Source organism: Ctenocephalides felis, unplaced genomic scaffold (assembly GCF_003426905.1).
Source record: "Ctenocephalides felis isolate EL2017-DRISC unplaced genomic scaffold, ASM342690v1 CF-g0.4_SCAFFOLD_00845, whole genome shotgun sequence".
Lineage (NCBI taxonomy): Eukaryota > Metazoa > Arthropoda > Insecta > Siphonaptera > Pulicidae > Ctenocephalides > Ctenocephalides felis.
Genome location: NW_020536999.1, coordinates 92,392,743 through 92,411,052, shown reverse-complemented (window position 1 = coordinate 92,411,052; position 18,310 = coordinate 92,392,743). Strand labels below are relative to the sequence as shown.

Here is an 18,310-nt window from a genome sequence, read left to right as displayed (position 1 = left end):
AGTAGGTTGTATGACAGTGTTGTACATTATCCAAAAGTGTTGTAGGATGGTCTGGGAGTGTTATAGATTGTCTGATAGTGTTGTAGAATGTCTAGAAGTGTTGTAGTTTGTCTGAGAGTGTTGTAAGATAATTTGGGAGTGTTATAGATTGATCGAGAGTATTGCAGGTTGATTGAGAGTCTTGTAAATAATCTAAAAGTAATTGTAGATTATCAGAGAGTGTTGTAATTTGTCTGAGGGTGTTCTAGATTGTCCAAAAGTGCAGCAGGTGGTCTGAGTGTGTTGTAGATTGTCTGAGAGTGTTATTATTTGTCTGAGAGTGTTATTTTGTGTATTGTATAAGAATGGCGCTGTTTGTCTACAAATGTTACACCTTTTATGCAAAAATTATTGTATAAGTACTCAGCAAACAATTGCTATCTTACTTATCATATTACCATAATATCATTGTAAATTTTATAGATTTGGATACTTCTCCAATATGATCACTAACAGAAATGTCCACTTGGTACATAAATACTTGCTGCTAAATCGAAAACCAATCTGATACTCGATGGTATCATACAGAACCATCAGTACAAGATTCTTAAAATCCAAAATGTGTGTCGTAACATTATTCTTCCCTTCATTGCATCTCTAGTATATATTTATACATAAATTCTAACACTGCTTATAGTATGTGCTGATGCAGAACTCTCTTGGCTAAATTGTGGGTCCTTTTTGAAGGCCTTTTGGAGTCAACTTTGCTGTATAGGTCTGTTGTTACTGAATTCTGCTGATCGGGCACAACTAAAAAACAAATATAAATGTATATATATATATATATATATATATATATATATATATATTAGGGTGGTTCTTAAAATGGTCATTTTCGAATTTCCTTGCTCCCAGGGGCTCAAATGGTTCCAAATAGATAAAAAACAATTCTCTGAAAGTTTTAGCTCTTGATATTAACGTTTAGATAGAGCGCAATTCAATCAAAGTTTTGTATGGAAATAGCATGGAAAAATTTTCAAAAATTTAAAACATGTTTTTTAGATGTATTTTACCGAACAAATGAATGAATAAAACTCATTCATTTGTCGCTAAGTAATACCTAAAACATTTTTTTTAAATTTTCAAAATTTTTTCCATGCTCTTTCCATACAAACTTTGATTGAACTGCGCTCTATCTAAACGTTAATATTAAGAGCTAAAACTTTCAGAGAATTGTTTTTTATCAATTTGGAACCGTTTGAGCCCCTGGGAGCAAGGAAATTCGAAAATGACCATTTTAAGGACCACCCTAATATATATATATATTATTTGTATATATATTTATATATTTATCTGTTACCTGGACTTTGTACAGTTTGTAAACTCCTGGCTCGATGAAGAGATAATCTTAAAGGCTTTTTTGGAGGTGTAGGTCTTAGACTATTTGCTGAACATCTATATTAAAAATAATAATAAATAATAATAATAATAATAATATATATATATATATATATATATATATATATATTAATTGAAAATAAGCCCATCTTGGGCACTGCGGTGTGAAATGGAAATGGGAAAAATTCTAACACTACTTCTTCCCTAAATCGAGTTCGAGTTTAGCCCAGCTTATAGACCTGCCTTAGAGCAGTACTACCCATTATATTTTATATATATATATATATATATAATATATATATATATATATATGGAAAAGCGTGGTCCATATGTAATACCAAAACTGTAGAAATAAGGTTGTTGATATTTGATGTATTTTATTTTATGATTAAATATTGACAACACTATGTGTAATCATATTGATCATTTATAAAATGTAGTTAGTATTTGCGTATTTACAATTAAAAAGAAAAGTGTTTCAAGAATTATAATTTTGGCAATTAGACTAGGGAGAAACAATAGAGAGATCTGAACTGACAAATAAACTTTTGTTTTTGCGCTGACACTATGATGAGCCCAAAATAATATACATCAGTCAAGTTGAGATGCGACGTGTGTTGACAGGTCGCTACATATATATATATATACATATACATATATATATATATATATATATATATATGTGTGTGTGTGTGTATATATATATCCTTTACCTCTCGAATTCCAAACTCTTGGAGCTCCTCTCGTCCCACCGATGGTCCATCGAAGTCGCCTCGGCCCCATTGCTTAAGACTTCGGCTCTTTCCGCCTTATCGAATCTCATATCAATAATCTTCCGATTATCGATCGAATTGATGGGAATGGAAATCGGTTCATCAGCGCTCCTGGCTGATGAATAGTGAAACAACTGCTTTGTCCTGGAACGGCGCTTCACTTCTGGTCGCTCTGGACGAACCTGGGTAAAGGATAGATGTTTATTATATCTCTTGTAACTTTTGAACCATTCGATTAATATGAATGTTGCTTTCGGGAGATTTGTATAAAATTAAATTATCTACAATACAGCCTAACAAAATATTGACCTGCAGCAACTTGGTATACCTTAAAATCTCAAATAAAAATAGTTATTGTATGAACACTCATGCTGATGCATCTATTTATTACATCTCTTGTAACCTCTAAACCATTTAATTAATATTAATGATGCATTTACGATTTTTTTACAATATTACCGGAGGCGTCCTAGGATTCGTCATCCTGCTCCCATCATACTGCATATCTGCCCCCAATTTGACACCATTCTCACAAACATCACCATTAACAACTTCACCATTCATCTGGTCACCATTAACATCAGTTTTATTCAAACTCTGGCTTGAATTCATCAGACTTTCGTTCTTGAGGCGGTTAATACGTTCCTCCTGACTCAAAAATTGAGTTTCTCGCGCGTAGTTCTTTGTGAAAGTGTTATTTTTGTCCACAGAATTCGAGGAGCACCTTGACTCACTTCTAGACTCTGAATTTATGGATCTGCTGTCCATGGTGGATTTTCTCCAATCAGGAGGAAAAGTCTAAAAACATAAGATATTTAGTGAATTTCTAAATTTTTGTTTGTATCTATTTCCCTACCTCGTCCATTGGGTGATGTTGTTTAACAATTTTTCCTCTCAGCAAAGTTGCAACTTGTGAACCCCTTCGGAAGACTTCTACAGTTTCAGGAACTTCAAAACCATTAGACAATGGTTTTGGAGTGAAGTCTGTGTTTGGTTTTGCTGGTTCATTATTGGTAATTAAGGATCTTTGGTAAGTTGGTTTTGGATCATTGGTTGGCATTGGATTGATGTTTTTGTAATTAGGATAATTAGTGGGATCATTAGAAATTGGACTAACTTGTTGATTGGTTTGGACAAAATTGATACCATGAGGATCTATTGAACTTGGTTCAATAAAAGTGTTGTTAAAATTAGATTTGTTATAATTTATATCATCTCCAGGTTTGTTTCCAATGATAAGTTCTACAGTTTCCACATTTCCTCCTGGATTTCCATCCTGGTTACTCAATTCTTTTGCAATCTCATTATTTTGTGGTGCAGGATTGTCCTTTGCTTCCTTCAAATTTGGTTTACGGTCCAAGGAATTTGCAGGATTCAAACTGTCTGTTACATTTATTGATGTTATGTGCTGATCTTTGGCTTGGAGTTCACGTACCTGGAAAAAAGTAACAATAACCAGGTGTATATGGCATCTTGCCTCAAGGCAAGTGGCCACATAATAAATAAGAATTGATATTTAGCCAAGAGCTGTAGAATTTTCCTTTTTCTCCTTACCTGTTCTTCCAAATAGCATATCCGATGGGTCAACCTCAAATTATCAGCTTTAAGTCTACGATTAGCACTATTTGAAGAACTAGTCAGTGTAGTACTATAATTACTGTCCAAATTTTGACTGTGACTCCTTCTCGGTCTCAAGACTACAATTTCTGCTGGATCATAAGACACTGCCAAAAGTCTTGAGAGTTCATCCAAAGTCGAGGATTGGGAGAGATTTCTGGATGCTCCTAAGATTTTACCATTGACTTCTAATAATCTAAAATAGGAAAAGGAATTAAGACACTGCACGCACAGTCACACCCACATATAAATTTTTATTTCAGTGCAAAATGGACCAAAAGTAGCCATTTTCATCAATCAATCATTTACCTATCTCCTTTCCTTAAAGGTTCTCCTTCGGCAGCCCAATCTATATACAATCCAAAATTGGTCCCATCTTTATTATTATTATTGTTATTATTAAAAGTGACACCCCATCTTGGTCTCGAAGGATCACAAGATACAGTAACTGCCACCAAAGATAATTGGACGCCAGTTTTTAGCCAACTAAAAAGGAAACACAATACAATAAGTTAATTTGTCCTAGTGTACTTATTATACAGGTACATACCTGAATATTGTTCTTTTCTGCTCAGGAGACCCTTGAGCTTGTTCAATACGTCCCTGGAGAGACCTCAATTCTTCAGAAATGGATAACAAGTCTAATTCTTCCCTGCCCAGGGCGTATTCTAACTCTGCCTGCTTGATCCGGACATCAATGTTGCTAAAATGGTAAAAAAAAGATGTTGCTTAATGGATATTTTGTTGCTATAGGCTGGTGTACTTCTTACTATACACCAACAAAATGTATCTATCCTAATAATTTCAATTCATATTTACTCTGTAACATCCAATTTCCTCAAAGCCTTCTTCAGTTCCCCAATTGCGTCCTTTTTCCTATCAGCCTCCAATTTTAAAGTGGCCAATCGTCTTTTGGCGATCACTCTTTCAGCATCACTCATCTGCAAATTGGATCTCTGCTGATTCAGCAGATTAATTGAGTCGTTCTTATGCTGCTTCTTGTGATTTCCTGAAGAATGTAGGGACGAGGTTGGGGGATAGTGGACTCCTAATTGGGCTCTTAGACTGGAATAGAAAAATTGGTGTAAATATTAGGGGAAGATGATGGTGGTTGAGTTGTCTAAAAGTTATCTAAGGAAAGTCATATAGCAATAATAGATAGATAAGAAGATATGTCCTAATTTTAAAAATGAATCACAACATTTTGGCAACAGTAAGCCAAAAATCATCTAAGAAGAATTCATAGATATTTCAACAATCTAAAACTTATCTAATCCCACTTTCTACCTCCAACTTCTATTTTGCCTTAACCTAACCAAAATAATCTTCTCCTTTACTCACTTATGTATCACAGCATCCCTATCTTGCAGAGCGTTTCTCAATCCTTCCAATTCACTTGTGCTTTTGGAACCTGTGGAATACAGTCTGGGTGCAGAACCTCCGTGGGAATTTGTTAAGGAACCTCCTGTAGTCGAACCAGGTACCAGATTCTGAGAACCTCCACAAAGAGACCCACTGAGAGAACCACCAGCATGGCGCCTTCGAGGGGATTTTGAAGAGCTCACCAGGGAGGAAAGGTCCATCTGAGGAAAAGATAAATAGATAGATAGATAAATAAATATATACATAGATAAATTAATATTGAAAATAATTTTATTATTTGTAATATATCAAATTAATAAACAAATAAATCATGTATGATTTGGTAAATACATAAAATATACTGCATCTGCAAATTTAGTCATAATAATTTATATATTTAAGAGTATTTTAGCAAATTTACACCTATCTACTATAATTACTGTAGCCTGAAGAGTTCGTTAAAATGGGAGCTTGAAAATATTATACTAGCTGACCCGGCAAACGTTGTTAGCCATAAAAAAATCTCTAGAAGATGTTTATTAGAAAATTTGCTGATTGCGAATATATAAGTGTGTGGTATATATGAAAAAGAGGAAGCTAACACAAAGTATGAATAGTTTACTCGCTGCAAAGCATGCCACATATAATGTTTCAGTATATTAATAGTCATTACAAGTGCCAAATTAATCTGAAACTTATTTTATTTAAATTGATTTGGCACATTAAGATATTCAAGGTTTTTGGTATAATATATATACTAGCTGATACGGCAAACGTTGTTTAGCCATAAAAAATATTTCTAGAAGATCTTAACTAGAAAATTTACTGATTGCGAATATAGAAGTGTGTTGTATATAAGTAAAAGGGAGAGGTAACACAAAATATAAATGGTTTGCTCACTGCAAAGCATGCCACATATAAATGTTTCATTATATTAATAGTAATTGCAAGTGCCAATAATCTGAAACTTATTTTATTTAAATTGATTTGGCACATTTAGATATTCAAGGATTTTGGTATAATGTATATATACTAGCTGACCCGGCAAACGTTGTTTAGCCCTAAAAAATATTTCTAGAAGATATGATGCCACTATAAAACTTGCTGATTTCGAACGTAGAAGTGAGTAAAAGAGAAAGCTAACACAGAATATATGAATAGTTTACCCATTGCAATGCATACCACATATAAATATTTCTGTATATTAACGTACCAAACTAATCTGAAACTGATTTCATTCAAATTATTTGACAAATTTAAAGATTTAAGGCTTTGATCTACCATCACTTCGTTTTTCATTAACCCTTTCCACTCGGATGCCGCCGCTCCGGTGGCAAGATACATATAAATCTCGCAATTCGCGAATGCAAAGGGTTGATTTATTAATTTTTGAATTACAAATCAAAATCCAAACATTCATTTTTGAATTAAATTTATATCAAAAACTTTGTGGAAAATTTTACAGGTAAATTGTTTTTTTGTTTTACAGGCAATTTTGCTAAAAAACTGTTGTATCTTCAGATTTGAAAATTTATCTATATTTGTTTTGCTGAAATTTTTATTTTTGCATGCCTATCATAAACTATATAAAGATGTACTGTTTATGCGCATCGGTAAATATTTGTACAATGGGATAATAGGGGTGGGCAACCCTTGATATATATTTTTTTTGTTTTGAGTAAAATTAATACTCAAGAGAATATTGAATTGAAATTTAGTAAAATAAAGCATCAGCTGGTGTTAGAATTAACTTTAGTAACTCTATTACTAAAATGACTAAAAAGAAAATTGGGGTGGACAATTTGATTTTTTTGAGTAAAATTAATACTCAAGAGAATCTTGAATTAAAATTTAGTAAAAAAAACATTCATTGACTAAAAAGTTGTGGTGAAAAATGATTCTATTACTAAAATAACCGTTTAAAATAGATATTTGTGTAAGGAGGGTAAAAATGTAGCATTTTTCAATTCCGCATTATAAAATTTAAGGATAAAAGAAAATTGGTACCAAAATTTAAAAAAAGTGGTGGTAGTTGACAATTACAGTGGCATAATAGAGGTAGACAACCCATTTTTTTTTAGTGAAATTAATACTCAAGAGAATCTTGAATTAAAATTTAGTAAAAAAAACATTCTTGACTTGAATAATAAACATTCTATTGAATAAGTGGTGAAAAATGATTCTATTACTATGACTAGTAGAAAATAGAGATTGGTGTAAGGAAGGTAAAAATTTAGTATTTTTCAATCCGAATTATAAAGATTAAAGATGAAAGAAAATTGGTACCAAAATTTAAAAAAAAGTTAGGGGTGGCCAACACTTAAATCAATTAAAGCAAATAAATAGTTTTTTGAAGTATAAAGAGTTCCATGTATTATTCAATTTATATAGAAAACTAAAATAAAGAAAATTGGTCCCAAAATTTTGAAAAAAATGTTGAGGGTAGACAACCCTTGATAAAAATAAATAGTATTTTGAAGTAAAAAGAATTGTATGTTCCGCATTATTAAAATTAAAGATTAAAGAAAGTTTGTCCCAAAATTTAAAAAAAAGTGGTGGTAGTTGACAACCCTTAATAAATATAAATATAAATTTCCATAAACTCAAGAATCTGTATTAAAATTAAGTTACATTTAAGTGAAATATATTTAGACTACTAAAATGATTTTTACTAAATATAGTGGTTTGTGGTAGGAAGGTGAAAATTCAGGATACTCAATAAATATCTACTAAAATGCATAAAAATCAATCTATTATTACCTTCGGTGCAATATTTTCGATTTGTGTCATCTTGGAGCTTTTTGAAAAAACCTAAAATAAAAAAAATGAATCAAAATTAATATAAATCTTTTATTTTGTAAAAAAAAAATATCCTAGCAAACGTTCGCATCGAAACATTTGAATACAGGTAAAGAATTTTCCTGAATTCAATTTTGCGAATTGAAATAGTGAACAAAAATTTTGAATTGTTTATAAATAAACAAATAAATTTGTTTAAACAAATAGTTAAAGTTTGTGAAGATTTTGGAAAGTTTGTTCGTGTGAAGAAATTTCGGGAAGAACAAACGAGGTGAGTAAAATTATGTAGTTTGAAAAAATTGTTTGTCGTTTTTTTGAAAAATTTAAATTTATAACAAATTTGTATATTTTGGCAATTCAAAGTTTGCAAAATATTTAATAAATTTAGCAAATTTTAAATGCCTAATTTTGTGAAAAAATCAGAAGTCTATACGTCAAATTTTATTTTGATTTTCGATTTGACAGCAAACCCCGTCAAGACGATTTCCCAGGAACGCGTCTTAAGCGAGAAATAGTATTACGCGGTATAGGGACAATTATGTCAAATTTAAATAAATCGTGAAGGCTGTCTTTATCGATTGTTTTAGGTTTTGAATGTCATTTATCAATGCGATTTTAAAGTATACCGAGTTGTTGTAAGGTGTTTTATTATTAGACAGTATTGTAGATAATTTAATTTTAAATAATTTTGCCAAATGCATCATTCATATTAATCGAATGGTTTAAAAGTTACAAGAGATATAACTAGTGTTTTGAAAATTATGATTTTTGAAGTAAAACTTCTTTAGGCGCGACCAGGGTGCAAATCCGTACAAATGCAACGGAAATAGCGTTACGCCCGAACTGTTCGTCATTCGCTCTCGATGAGATCATTTCTATACGGGTCGATTGTGATTAGTCGTCGTGTATGTGAATAGAGATCTGTCGTTGTATGCGTACCGGCATCAACGTTGTATGCGCATCGATATTAACAAGGAAATCGGTATAGATAAATAAACATTTTAAAGTTACATCGTAGTACAAATCTTGATTTATTATTTACTTGAAATATTTTACCTTGTTCCTTAAAAATAATAAAACAAATTAAACATTTGGGCCGTGTACTAAACTTATAAGTTTATTGATAAGAAATTATTTCTATATTATTCGTAGTTTCTATAAATCTTTGAAGTTTGTGAACTAATATTATAGAATTTTTAATCAGCAATTACTTCACTTCTCTAATGGCGGTTTGTTTCTAAATGCTATAATTACAATGACAAACCGATCATGTCATATTTGAAGAATGACTTTAATTATATTTATGTTTTTAAATATTATACATATTTTTAATGCTATTATAAATATAAAATTTATGATTTATCATTATATAAATGTGTATAATGGTTGACACTAATAAATATGTGCATCACGAGTGTTACCATATTACTAATAAACATTCTTCACAATTGTTATATGATGTATTTATTTTTACTTAAATGCCATCTTATGCAGTAGCAAATAAGTTTTACTTCAATCGCGTGTGAATCTTACGCGCACTCTTTTTTTAAATACTGATAGTTTTTGAAATCTTGAAATTTTTTAGAATCTATCGATTCATCCCAGATTTTTTTTTCTGCGAGTTAATCCCGAAATTTGCATTACATTCGTATTTTTGTACAGATCACCATGCCCAAGAGAAACCGAAGAAAAAGTAAGCCGCGCAAGATCAGCTTAGAAGACATCAACAATAATCTGCAGGATGACGAACCAGACGATGAGGATTTCATACAATTTAAGTTTATCGCACACAACTTGGACGAGCAACCTCCAATCGACCAGAATTTGGTAAACCAAGACTTTGTTCATCAAGTTCCACCTAAGCAAAAGTTGATCGACGAGAATATTCCCTTGACCAACCAGGACCAAGAGATGGTTGTCCAACAATTGCCTGACATAGACAAGCATCAGAATTTGATCAACCAAAACGACAATCAGCAATTTTGTAACAATAAATTGATTGGTCAGCAAAAGCAATTAAACCAAGAGCACTTGGAAAATGAGGGATCAGAAGTTATTAATCAAGGCAATAACTTGGAAGATGGTGCATTAGAAGTTATTAATCAAGGCGACCAGACTTTGCTGGATGAAGATTCGGACGTGGATGTTTGTGCGTTGGATCCAGTCGATCCTTTTGACTTCATCTTTGAAGAAGATAATGATTATTACAATAGAACACTTAATCCAAACGTAATTGCAAAAGACATGTTCACGAAATCCAAAGAAGTCAAATGCAATGATACCCAAGGTTTGTTGTCAATAAGTATTGTTTTTTTATATTTTAATTTATTTATTTTTTCCAGATGGTGCAGACCACAATCTTGCTACTTGCCAAAATAGCTCCTTAGAGGATAATGTTTTCACACAGGATGAAGTTGTTGATATAGTACCTCATCCTTGCGTCAACACTTCTCCAAATCCAAAAACTCGCTCCACAAAACGTAAATCACCAATTACTGAAAACAGTGATGATGCTGAGGTGGTTCGGATGTCTAAAAAGATACCAAGAAAGACAGGACGTAAAAAACCAAAATACAAATGCCAAATTTGTGATCAGGAGTTTGATTTAAAGAGATCCTTAAATGCTCACATAAAATCTCACAAAATACCATGCAAACCGAAAGTTAAAGTTGAACCCAAAAAGAGGAGATTATATGATTCTGAAGTTGACAATTTGGATTTAGACAATCGAGGTATATTTGTGCCATCCTGCAATAGCGAGATGTTCCAACAAAATCAGGACCAGAAACAAATTGTAATTGAAACCACTGATAGAGAAAAATCAGAGGAAAAAGAAATTGATGTTGTACAAAATAAGGAGAATCATTATATAGGAAGTTTCACAAGTAAATTTGTGACTCTGCATAATCCTTCTTTTTGGAGCAATCCAGACTATGCTAGAGACCAGATCTCTGGCACAAATTTAACGCCGCCTAAACCAAACAACGTTCTGCAAAAATCACCTGATTTGAATTTGTTTTACAATGTCTTATCGAACAAGAAAACTGAAAAAATATCTGCATCCACATCAACATCTGGTACAAATAAAATCAATAATAATTCGACGACTGCTTTTCGTGCTAAAAAATATGTGATTAGTGCAAGGCATTATCCAACTTCATCTGCAGCTATATCTGTGCAATATTGGGAAGCAAAGAATTGTATAAAAAATCCACCAGAATCTAACAATTTGAATGCTCACATGATGGATGATGACAATTCATCTATAGATGATCAAGATGTTGGAAATGAACAAAATGATAACTCAGCACAAAAATATATCAAACAAAATTTTGTATCACGTCAAAAATACATAAACCAAAATTTAGACCAACCATCCAATACACCTTGTGAATCTCCTGAGAAATCAATTCCAAAAAGTCAGAACACCACATATTCCTCTAACTTACAAGAATCATCCAAACTAGAAATCCAGGACCAACCCTTTGTGGTAAATCACGATCAAGTTTACACAACACCAATAAATTTGAACCATAAAAACCATGAAATTCGAACTAGAATTATTCCCATTGCAGACAATCAGGATTCAAATAAACAATTTAATGTACATTGTGCATCTACTGAACAAGAACATCAATCCATCCCACGCAATGTCAACGTGTCCCAAGATAATAATTCGAATATAATAGATTCATCCAATTCGAAAATTTTAACCAATGTAGAAATCCAGAAACAACTGTTATTGGTAAATCGTGAACGACTTCTCGCGAGATCATCAAATTTAAATAAAGTGAAACATTTAAGACATAAACGAATTATTCCTATTGGTAATGATTCAAAAATTATGTCTAATGCACCAAATAGACAGCAAATGTGTCAAAATCCGCTAACTCTAATGCCAAACCCCAACTTAATGCCAATGGTTGATATACCAAGCATCAATACCATAACAGAAGCATCAAATATACAAAATTCTACAGAACAAAAATTGATTTCTGATAAGAATTTGATACCAAATATGGATCCGCCACCGCAGAAACAAAAACCACAAATTTCAGTCGTCAGCCTTGAGAAATTAATTAACAAAGATCACAAATACAATCAGGGCTCACTAGTCAGACATTCTGGTGTTGGTCAATTTCAAAAATTCCAAATTTTGAGAAACACTGGACGAGCTGATCAAACAAACTGTTTCAACGTCCAACCTTCAAGAAGTAGTCAGACGTTAACAAGTACCAGTCAACGCTATCAACCAGATATTTGTAGATCTAAAAGTTCTACTCTTGACCAGCCCATGGAAGTCGAAAACTTGATACCTATTGAAAACGCTGGACAAGTTAATCAAACAAACTGTTTTAACGAGCTGCCTTTAACAAATAATCAAATGTTATCAAGTACCAGTCAGTGCTATCCATCAGAGTATTGGGAACGTAAAACTTTTTGTGTTGGACAGTCGCAAAAAGTCGAAAAGCTGACAATTGATAACACCAAGAAAGTTGATATATCAAACTTTTCCAACGTCCAGCCTTCATCAAGTAGTCATACGTTACCAAGTACTAGTCCATGCTATCAACCAGCAAATTGCAGATCTAAAAGTTCTAGTCTTGACCAACCAATAAATGTTGAAAATTTGATTTCTGTTGAAAACACTGGACAAGTTATTCAAACAAACTTTTTAAACAACCAGCCTTTAACAAATAATCAGACGTTACCAAAAACCGGTCAATGCTATCAACCAGAAAATTGTAGGTCTAGAAGTTCTAGTGTTGGCCAGCCCATGGAAGTCGAAAATTTAATATCTGTTGAAAACACTGGACAAGTTAATCAAACAAACTGTTTCAACAACCTGCTTTCGACAAATAATCAGACGTTATCTAGTACCAGTCAGTGCTACCAACCAGAAAATTGTAGATCTAGAAGTTCTAGTCTTGACGAGCCGATATATGTCGAAAATTTGATATTTGATGAAAACACTGGACAAGTTAATCAAACAAACAGTTTTAACGACCTCCCTTCAACAAATAATCAGACGTTACCAAATACCAGTCAATGCTATCAACCAGAAAATTGTAGATCTAGAAGATGTAGTGTTGACCAGCCCATAGATGTCGACAATTTAATATCTATTGAAATCGCTGGACAAGTTAATAAAACAAACTGCTTCAATGACCTGCTTTCAACAAATAATCAGACGTTACCAAGTACCAGTCAATGCAATCAACCAGAAAATTGTAGATCTAGAAGATGTAGTGTTGACCAGCCCATACATGTCGAAAATTTAATATCTATTGAAATCGATAGACAAGTTAATCAAACGAACTGCTTCAATGACCTGCTTTCAGCAAATAATAAGACGTTACCAAGTAACTGTCAATGCAATCAACCAGAAAATTGTAGATGTGGAACTTCTAGTCTTGATCAGCCGATAGATGTCGAAAAGTTGATATCTGTTGAAAACACTGGTCAAGTTAATCAAACAAACTGTTTCAACGACCTGCTTTCGACAAATAATCAGACGTTATCTAGTACCAGTCAGTGCTACCAACCAGAAAATTGTAGATCTAGAAGTTCTAGTCTTGACGAGCCGATAGATGTCGAAAATTTGATATCTATTGAAAACGCTGGACAGCTTAATCAAACAAACAGTTTTAACGACCTGTCTTCAACAAATAATCATACGTTACCAAGTACCAGTCAATGTTATCAACCAGAAAATTGTAGATCTAGGAGATGTAGTGTTGACCAGCCCATAGATGTCGAAAATTTAATATCTATTGAAAACGATGAACAAGTTAATCAAACTAACTGCTTTAACGACCCACTTTCGATAATTAATCAGACGTTAAGTACCAGTCAATGCTATCAACCAGAAAATTGTAGATCTAGAAGTTCTAGTCTTGACCAGCCGATAGATGTCGAAAATTTGATATCTGTTGACAACACTGGACAAATTAATCAAACAAATTGTTTTAACGGCCTGTCTTCAACAAATGATCAAATGTTATCAAGTACCAGTCAGCGCAATCAACCAGAAAATTGTAGATCTAGAAGATGTAGTGTTGACCAGCCCATAGATGTCGAAAATTCAATATCTATTGAAAGCACTGGACAAGTTACTCAAACAAACTGTTTTAACGACCTGCCTTCAACAAATAATCATACGTTACCAAGTACCAGTCAATGCAATCAATCAGAAAATTGTAGATCTAGAAGATGTAGTGTTGACCAGCCCATAGATGTCGAAAATTTAATATCTATTGAAATCTATAGACAAGTTAATCAAACGAACTGCTTCAATGACCTGCTTTCAACAAATAATCAGACGTTATCAAGTACCAGTCAATGCAATCAACGAGAAAATTGTAGATCTAGAAGTTCTAGTCTTGACCAGCCCATGGAAGTCAAAAATTGGATATCTATTGAAAACACTGGACAAGTTTATCGAACAAACTATTTCAACAACCTGCTTAGTAGGATTGTCAAGAAAAATCTATCAACCAATGAGAACAAGATATCTAATCTAGCTCGTTTGCCAATATCGGTTAGAATCTTGCATTTCGCAATAAGAATGCTCGTTATTAGGTTCCGGTTCATAAAACGTACCAAATGGACAAAAGAGGAGGTCAGAAAATTCCTGATAAAGGAGCTTATATTTCTGAACGATCGTATAATCTTCAAGAATGAAACTTCTGGCAAATATATGAGTAGACCAAATGCAGTCACTCTTTTACTTCATAGACAACTGCTTTTACCACAATTACCAAACCAAAATTCATCAATTGATCAAGATATTGAAAATCGTAATATTTTACAAGTATCCCAAAATTATTCTAGTGAAATAACAAGAACTGTCAGCAGTAATTTTTCAATTGGTTATCAGAGTGCAGACAACCAGGAAAATCAGCTTGAAATTTCAAGAAATTACTTTAGATATACTGATCAAGTATATAGCAAAATGTATGATTTAATTACTGCTGCTTTTCACACTCCAAATCCACATCTTGGATCAAATCCAATATTTAAACATGTTTTTGATGCTATCAAATCGCTGTTTTCAGCAACTAGTATGGATAAAGAAACTATTAAGGATTTACTAGAAATTTTATTTATATTAAAGGATGACATATCAACTTCTGATATGAGCGAAATGTGTAAAATTTTAAAGCAATGGGGAAAACAATATCAATGAAAGTAAAAATGGTTCAGAACAAAGGAAAACTTTGGAAAACCAAAAACGCAGTGCTCAAAACTCAGGAAGCTCGCGCAACGAATTCCTTCAGAATCAACAAAGTGAGGATCTTGGTTTTAACGCATCAAACTTTGCAATGTCACAAACTTTGGACAGCCAGGCAAGGCAGAAATAGATAGATTTGACAGCAATGCAGTTATTAGTCCTACCGAGCAAAACCAAGCAAGAATTTTTGATAATATAAACCATGATAATACTGACTTCGAAAATTCGATATCTATTGAAAACGCTGGACAAGTTAATCAAACAAACTATTTCAACAATCTGGCTTCAACAAATAATCAGACGTTATCAAGTACCAGTCAGTATTGTCAACCAGAAAATTGTAGATCTAGAAGTTCTAGTGTTGATCAGCCGATAGATGTCGTTAGTATAGATCAGCCAATAGATGTCGAAAATTTTATATCTATTGAAGACGCTGGACATCAAACAAACTGTTGCAACAACCTGCCTTCAACAAATACGTTATTAAGTACCAGTCAATGTAATCAACCAGAAAATTGTAGATCCAGAAGTTCTAGTGTTGATCAGCCGATAGATGTCGAAAATTTGATACCTATTGAAGACGCTGGACAAATTAATGAAACAAACTGTTTGAACAACCTGCCTTCAACCAATAATCAAACGTTATCAAGTATCAGTCAGTGCTATCAACCAGAAAATTGTAGATCTAGAAGTTCTAGTGTTAGCCAGACGAGAGAAGTCGATAATTCGATATCTATTGAAAACGTTGGACAAAATAATCAAATAAGCTTCTTCAATATCCGGTCTTCAGGCTCAAGTAGACAGACAAATCATTTAACCGTCACCATTGAAACCAATGTTACGAATTTAAACCAGAATGTTAACTATTCTGTTGACAACGATAATACCCAATCCGTAATTTCCATATCAACCACTTCCGCGCCACCGAAAAAGCGCAAACGTACACCTAACAATAAAAGTAACGTAAAAAAAAGAAAGTACTTTGAATGCCAACGTTGCAAGACGCTTTTTGTAGAGGACGAAGAGTTCAAGGAACATATAAAAATCCTAAACCAGCAAGGAAACTGCACCTCATCCACAGAAATTCTGCAAACTTCTTCAACTGATCCGAAACAATACACTTGTCACGTTTGTCTGAAGACATTCACCAACGTCATGTACTTCGAGTGCCATATGCAAACTCATAATGAACAAATTAATCACAAATGTCAAATTTGTAATAGAACGTTTACTTCGATTTATAAATATGACAAACATATGATGTTTCATACTTTGCAAATGAAGGCGGTTGTCAATCCTGATGTTATCACCATTGATGACGATGATGAATAAATGATGATGAAAAGACCGAGCCTTCGAAATCCAACTATAGTGGCCACTTAAAAACTGACAAGAACATAAGTATCCTTAAATACATATTTTATCTCATCTAACGCATTTGCAGTAAATATTTGTTACAAGGTGCAGATTCAAAGATGTCTACTTACTTCTTTAGAACAAATGGTAAAATCAAGAACTTTAGATGTCATGTACGAGCTTTAGTATTGGTATAGAAATTTTGGAACCTTGATCATCAACTTTACCAGGGCAATGTCCACTAGCAGTAAATAGACATCTAAAAATGGCTAAACGACTTAAGAGAATTTTAGGACCTTGATCATCAACTTCACCAGAGCAATGTCCACTAGCAGTAGACATCTAAAAATGGCTAACCAACTCAAGAAAATTTTAGGACCTTGATCATCAAATTTACCAGGGCAATATCCAATAGCAGTAAATAGACATCTAAAAATGGCTAACCAACTCAAGAGAATTTTGGAACCTTAATCATCAACTAAATAGCTAACCAACTCAAGAGAATTTTTGGATCTTGATTATCAACTTTACCAGGGCATTGTCCACTAGCAGTTAATAGACATCTAGAAATGGCTAACAAATTCAAGAGAATTTTAGGACCTTGATCATCAACTTTACCAGGGCAATATCCAATAGCAATAAACAGACATCTAAAAATGGTTAACCAACTCAAGAGAATTTTAGGATCTTGATCATCAACTTTACCAGAGCAATATCCACTAGCAGTAAATAGACATCTAAATTGGCTAACCAACTCCAGAGTTATTACTAAATTTACAAAAATATTAGAATTAAGTTGCGTCCAAAGCAGTTGTGGCAAATCTTAATTAAAGAAAGGTCTAGATTTTTGGATTTCTGATATCGGAACTCAAGAGAATTTTAGGACCTTGATCATCAACTTTACCAGAGCAATGTCCACTAGCAGTAAATAGGCATCTAAAAATGGTTAATCAACTTAAGAGTTATTACTAAATTTACAAAAATATTAGAATTAAGTTTTTTGTTGCGTCCAAAGCAGTTGTGGCAAATCTTAATTAAAAAAAGGTCTAGATTTATGGATCTCTGGTATTGTCACCAACTTAGTTATTAAATTAGTTATGTGTTGTTGTTTATTAAAACTTATAATATAATATAATATTTAATCACATACAACTAGTTTTTTTTAAATTATTTTGATTTATTATAATTTTGAGTGTATAAATATACATGTATAGAAATATAACTAAACTGACCTCAAATATTTTCTTCTCCTTCATGTTGCAGCTTGTTTAAGTTTTTTGTTTGAAAAAAAGTTTCATGGTGAAAAAAACTGCTGCAGGATCTGTAAAAAATAATTAGAACTGTTTTTTTTATTCAATACAAAATTATATAAATGATATATTTTAATATAAAATGAATTTATACATACATACATACATACATTATGTATGTATGTATGATACATACATACATACATATGTATGTATATGTATGTATATATGTATGTATGTATATAAGTATATATCAAGTCACGCTTTGTTAGATATTGCTCAAAAAGTTCCCATCATTAAAATTTATGTGCAAGCTGCATAAATGCACATGTGCATCTAGTATCTTTTATATAAATTTATATATATATATATATATATATATATATGTGTGTGTATGTATGTATGTTTAACATCAAACCAGATCTTACTCCATAAGTTACAACATCAAATTTTGTTTCATCATCAGTGTCATCAGTTCTTCTACCCAATTGTGTACATTATATGTATTATTATTAATGGGCAGTAGAACCCCATTAAGAGAA

The 18,310-nt window shown here is 32.5% G+C and overlaps 1 protein-coding gene across 1 annotated transcript; it reads right to left on the bottom strand.

Moving 5' to 3' along the window:
* Window positions 1–1,328: 1,328 nt before the first annotated feature.
* Window positions 1,329–17,800, bottom strand: LOC113363027. The gene is made up of 11 exons (XM_026605518.1): window positions 17,751–17,800; window positions 7,890–7,940; window positions 5,109–5,350; window positions 4,587–4,832; window positions 4,318–4,470; window positions 4,077–4,253; window positions 3,705–3,963; window positions 3,007–3,585; window positions 2,610–2,948; window positions 2,091–2,332; window positions 1,329–1,434 (listed from the first exon to the last, which is right to left on the bottom strand). Exons 1-11 carry the CDS (start codon window positions 17,772–17,774, stop codon window positions 1,329–1,331), a joined length of 2,418 nt encoding a protein of 805 aa, XP_026461303.1. The 5' UTR covers window positions 17,775–17,800.
* Window positions 17,801–18,310: the final 510 nt, after the last annotated feature.

Bases quoted from the DNA above. Each gene is read 5' to 3' on its own strand.
- LOC113363027 (XM_026605518.1), bottom strand. From the start codon at position 17,774: ATGAAGGAGAAGAAAATATTTGAG. The intron at 5,351-7,889 runs GTAATAATAGAT...TCTTTTCCTCAG, and splicing joins TCGAAAATATTGCACCGAAG to ATGGACCTTTCCTCCCTGGT. The intron at 3,964-4,076 runs GTAAATGATTGA...TTCCTATTTTAG, and splicing joins CCTTTAAGGAAAGGAGATAG to ATTATTAGAAGTCAATGGTA.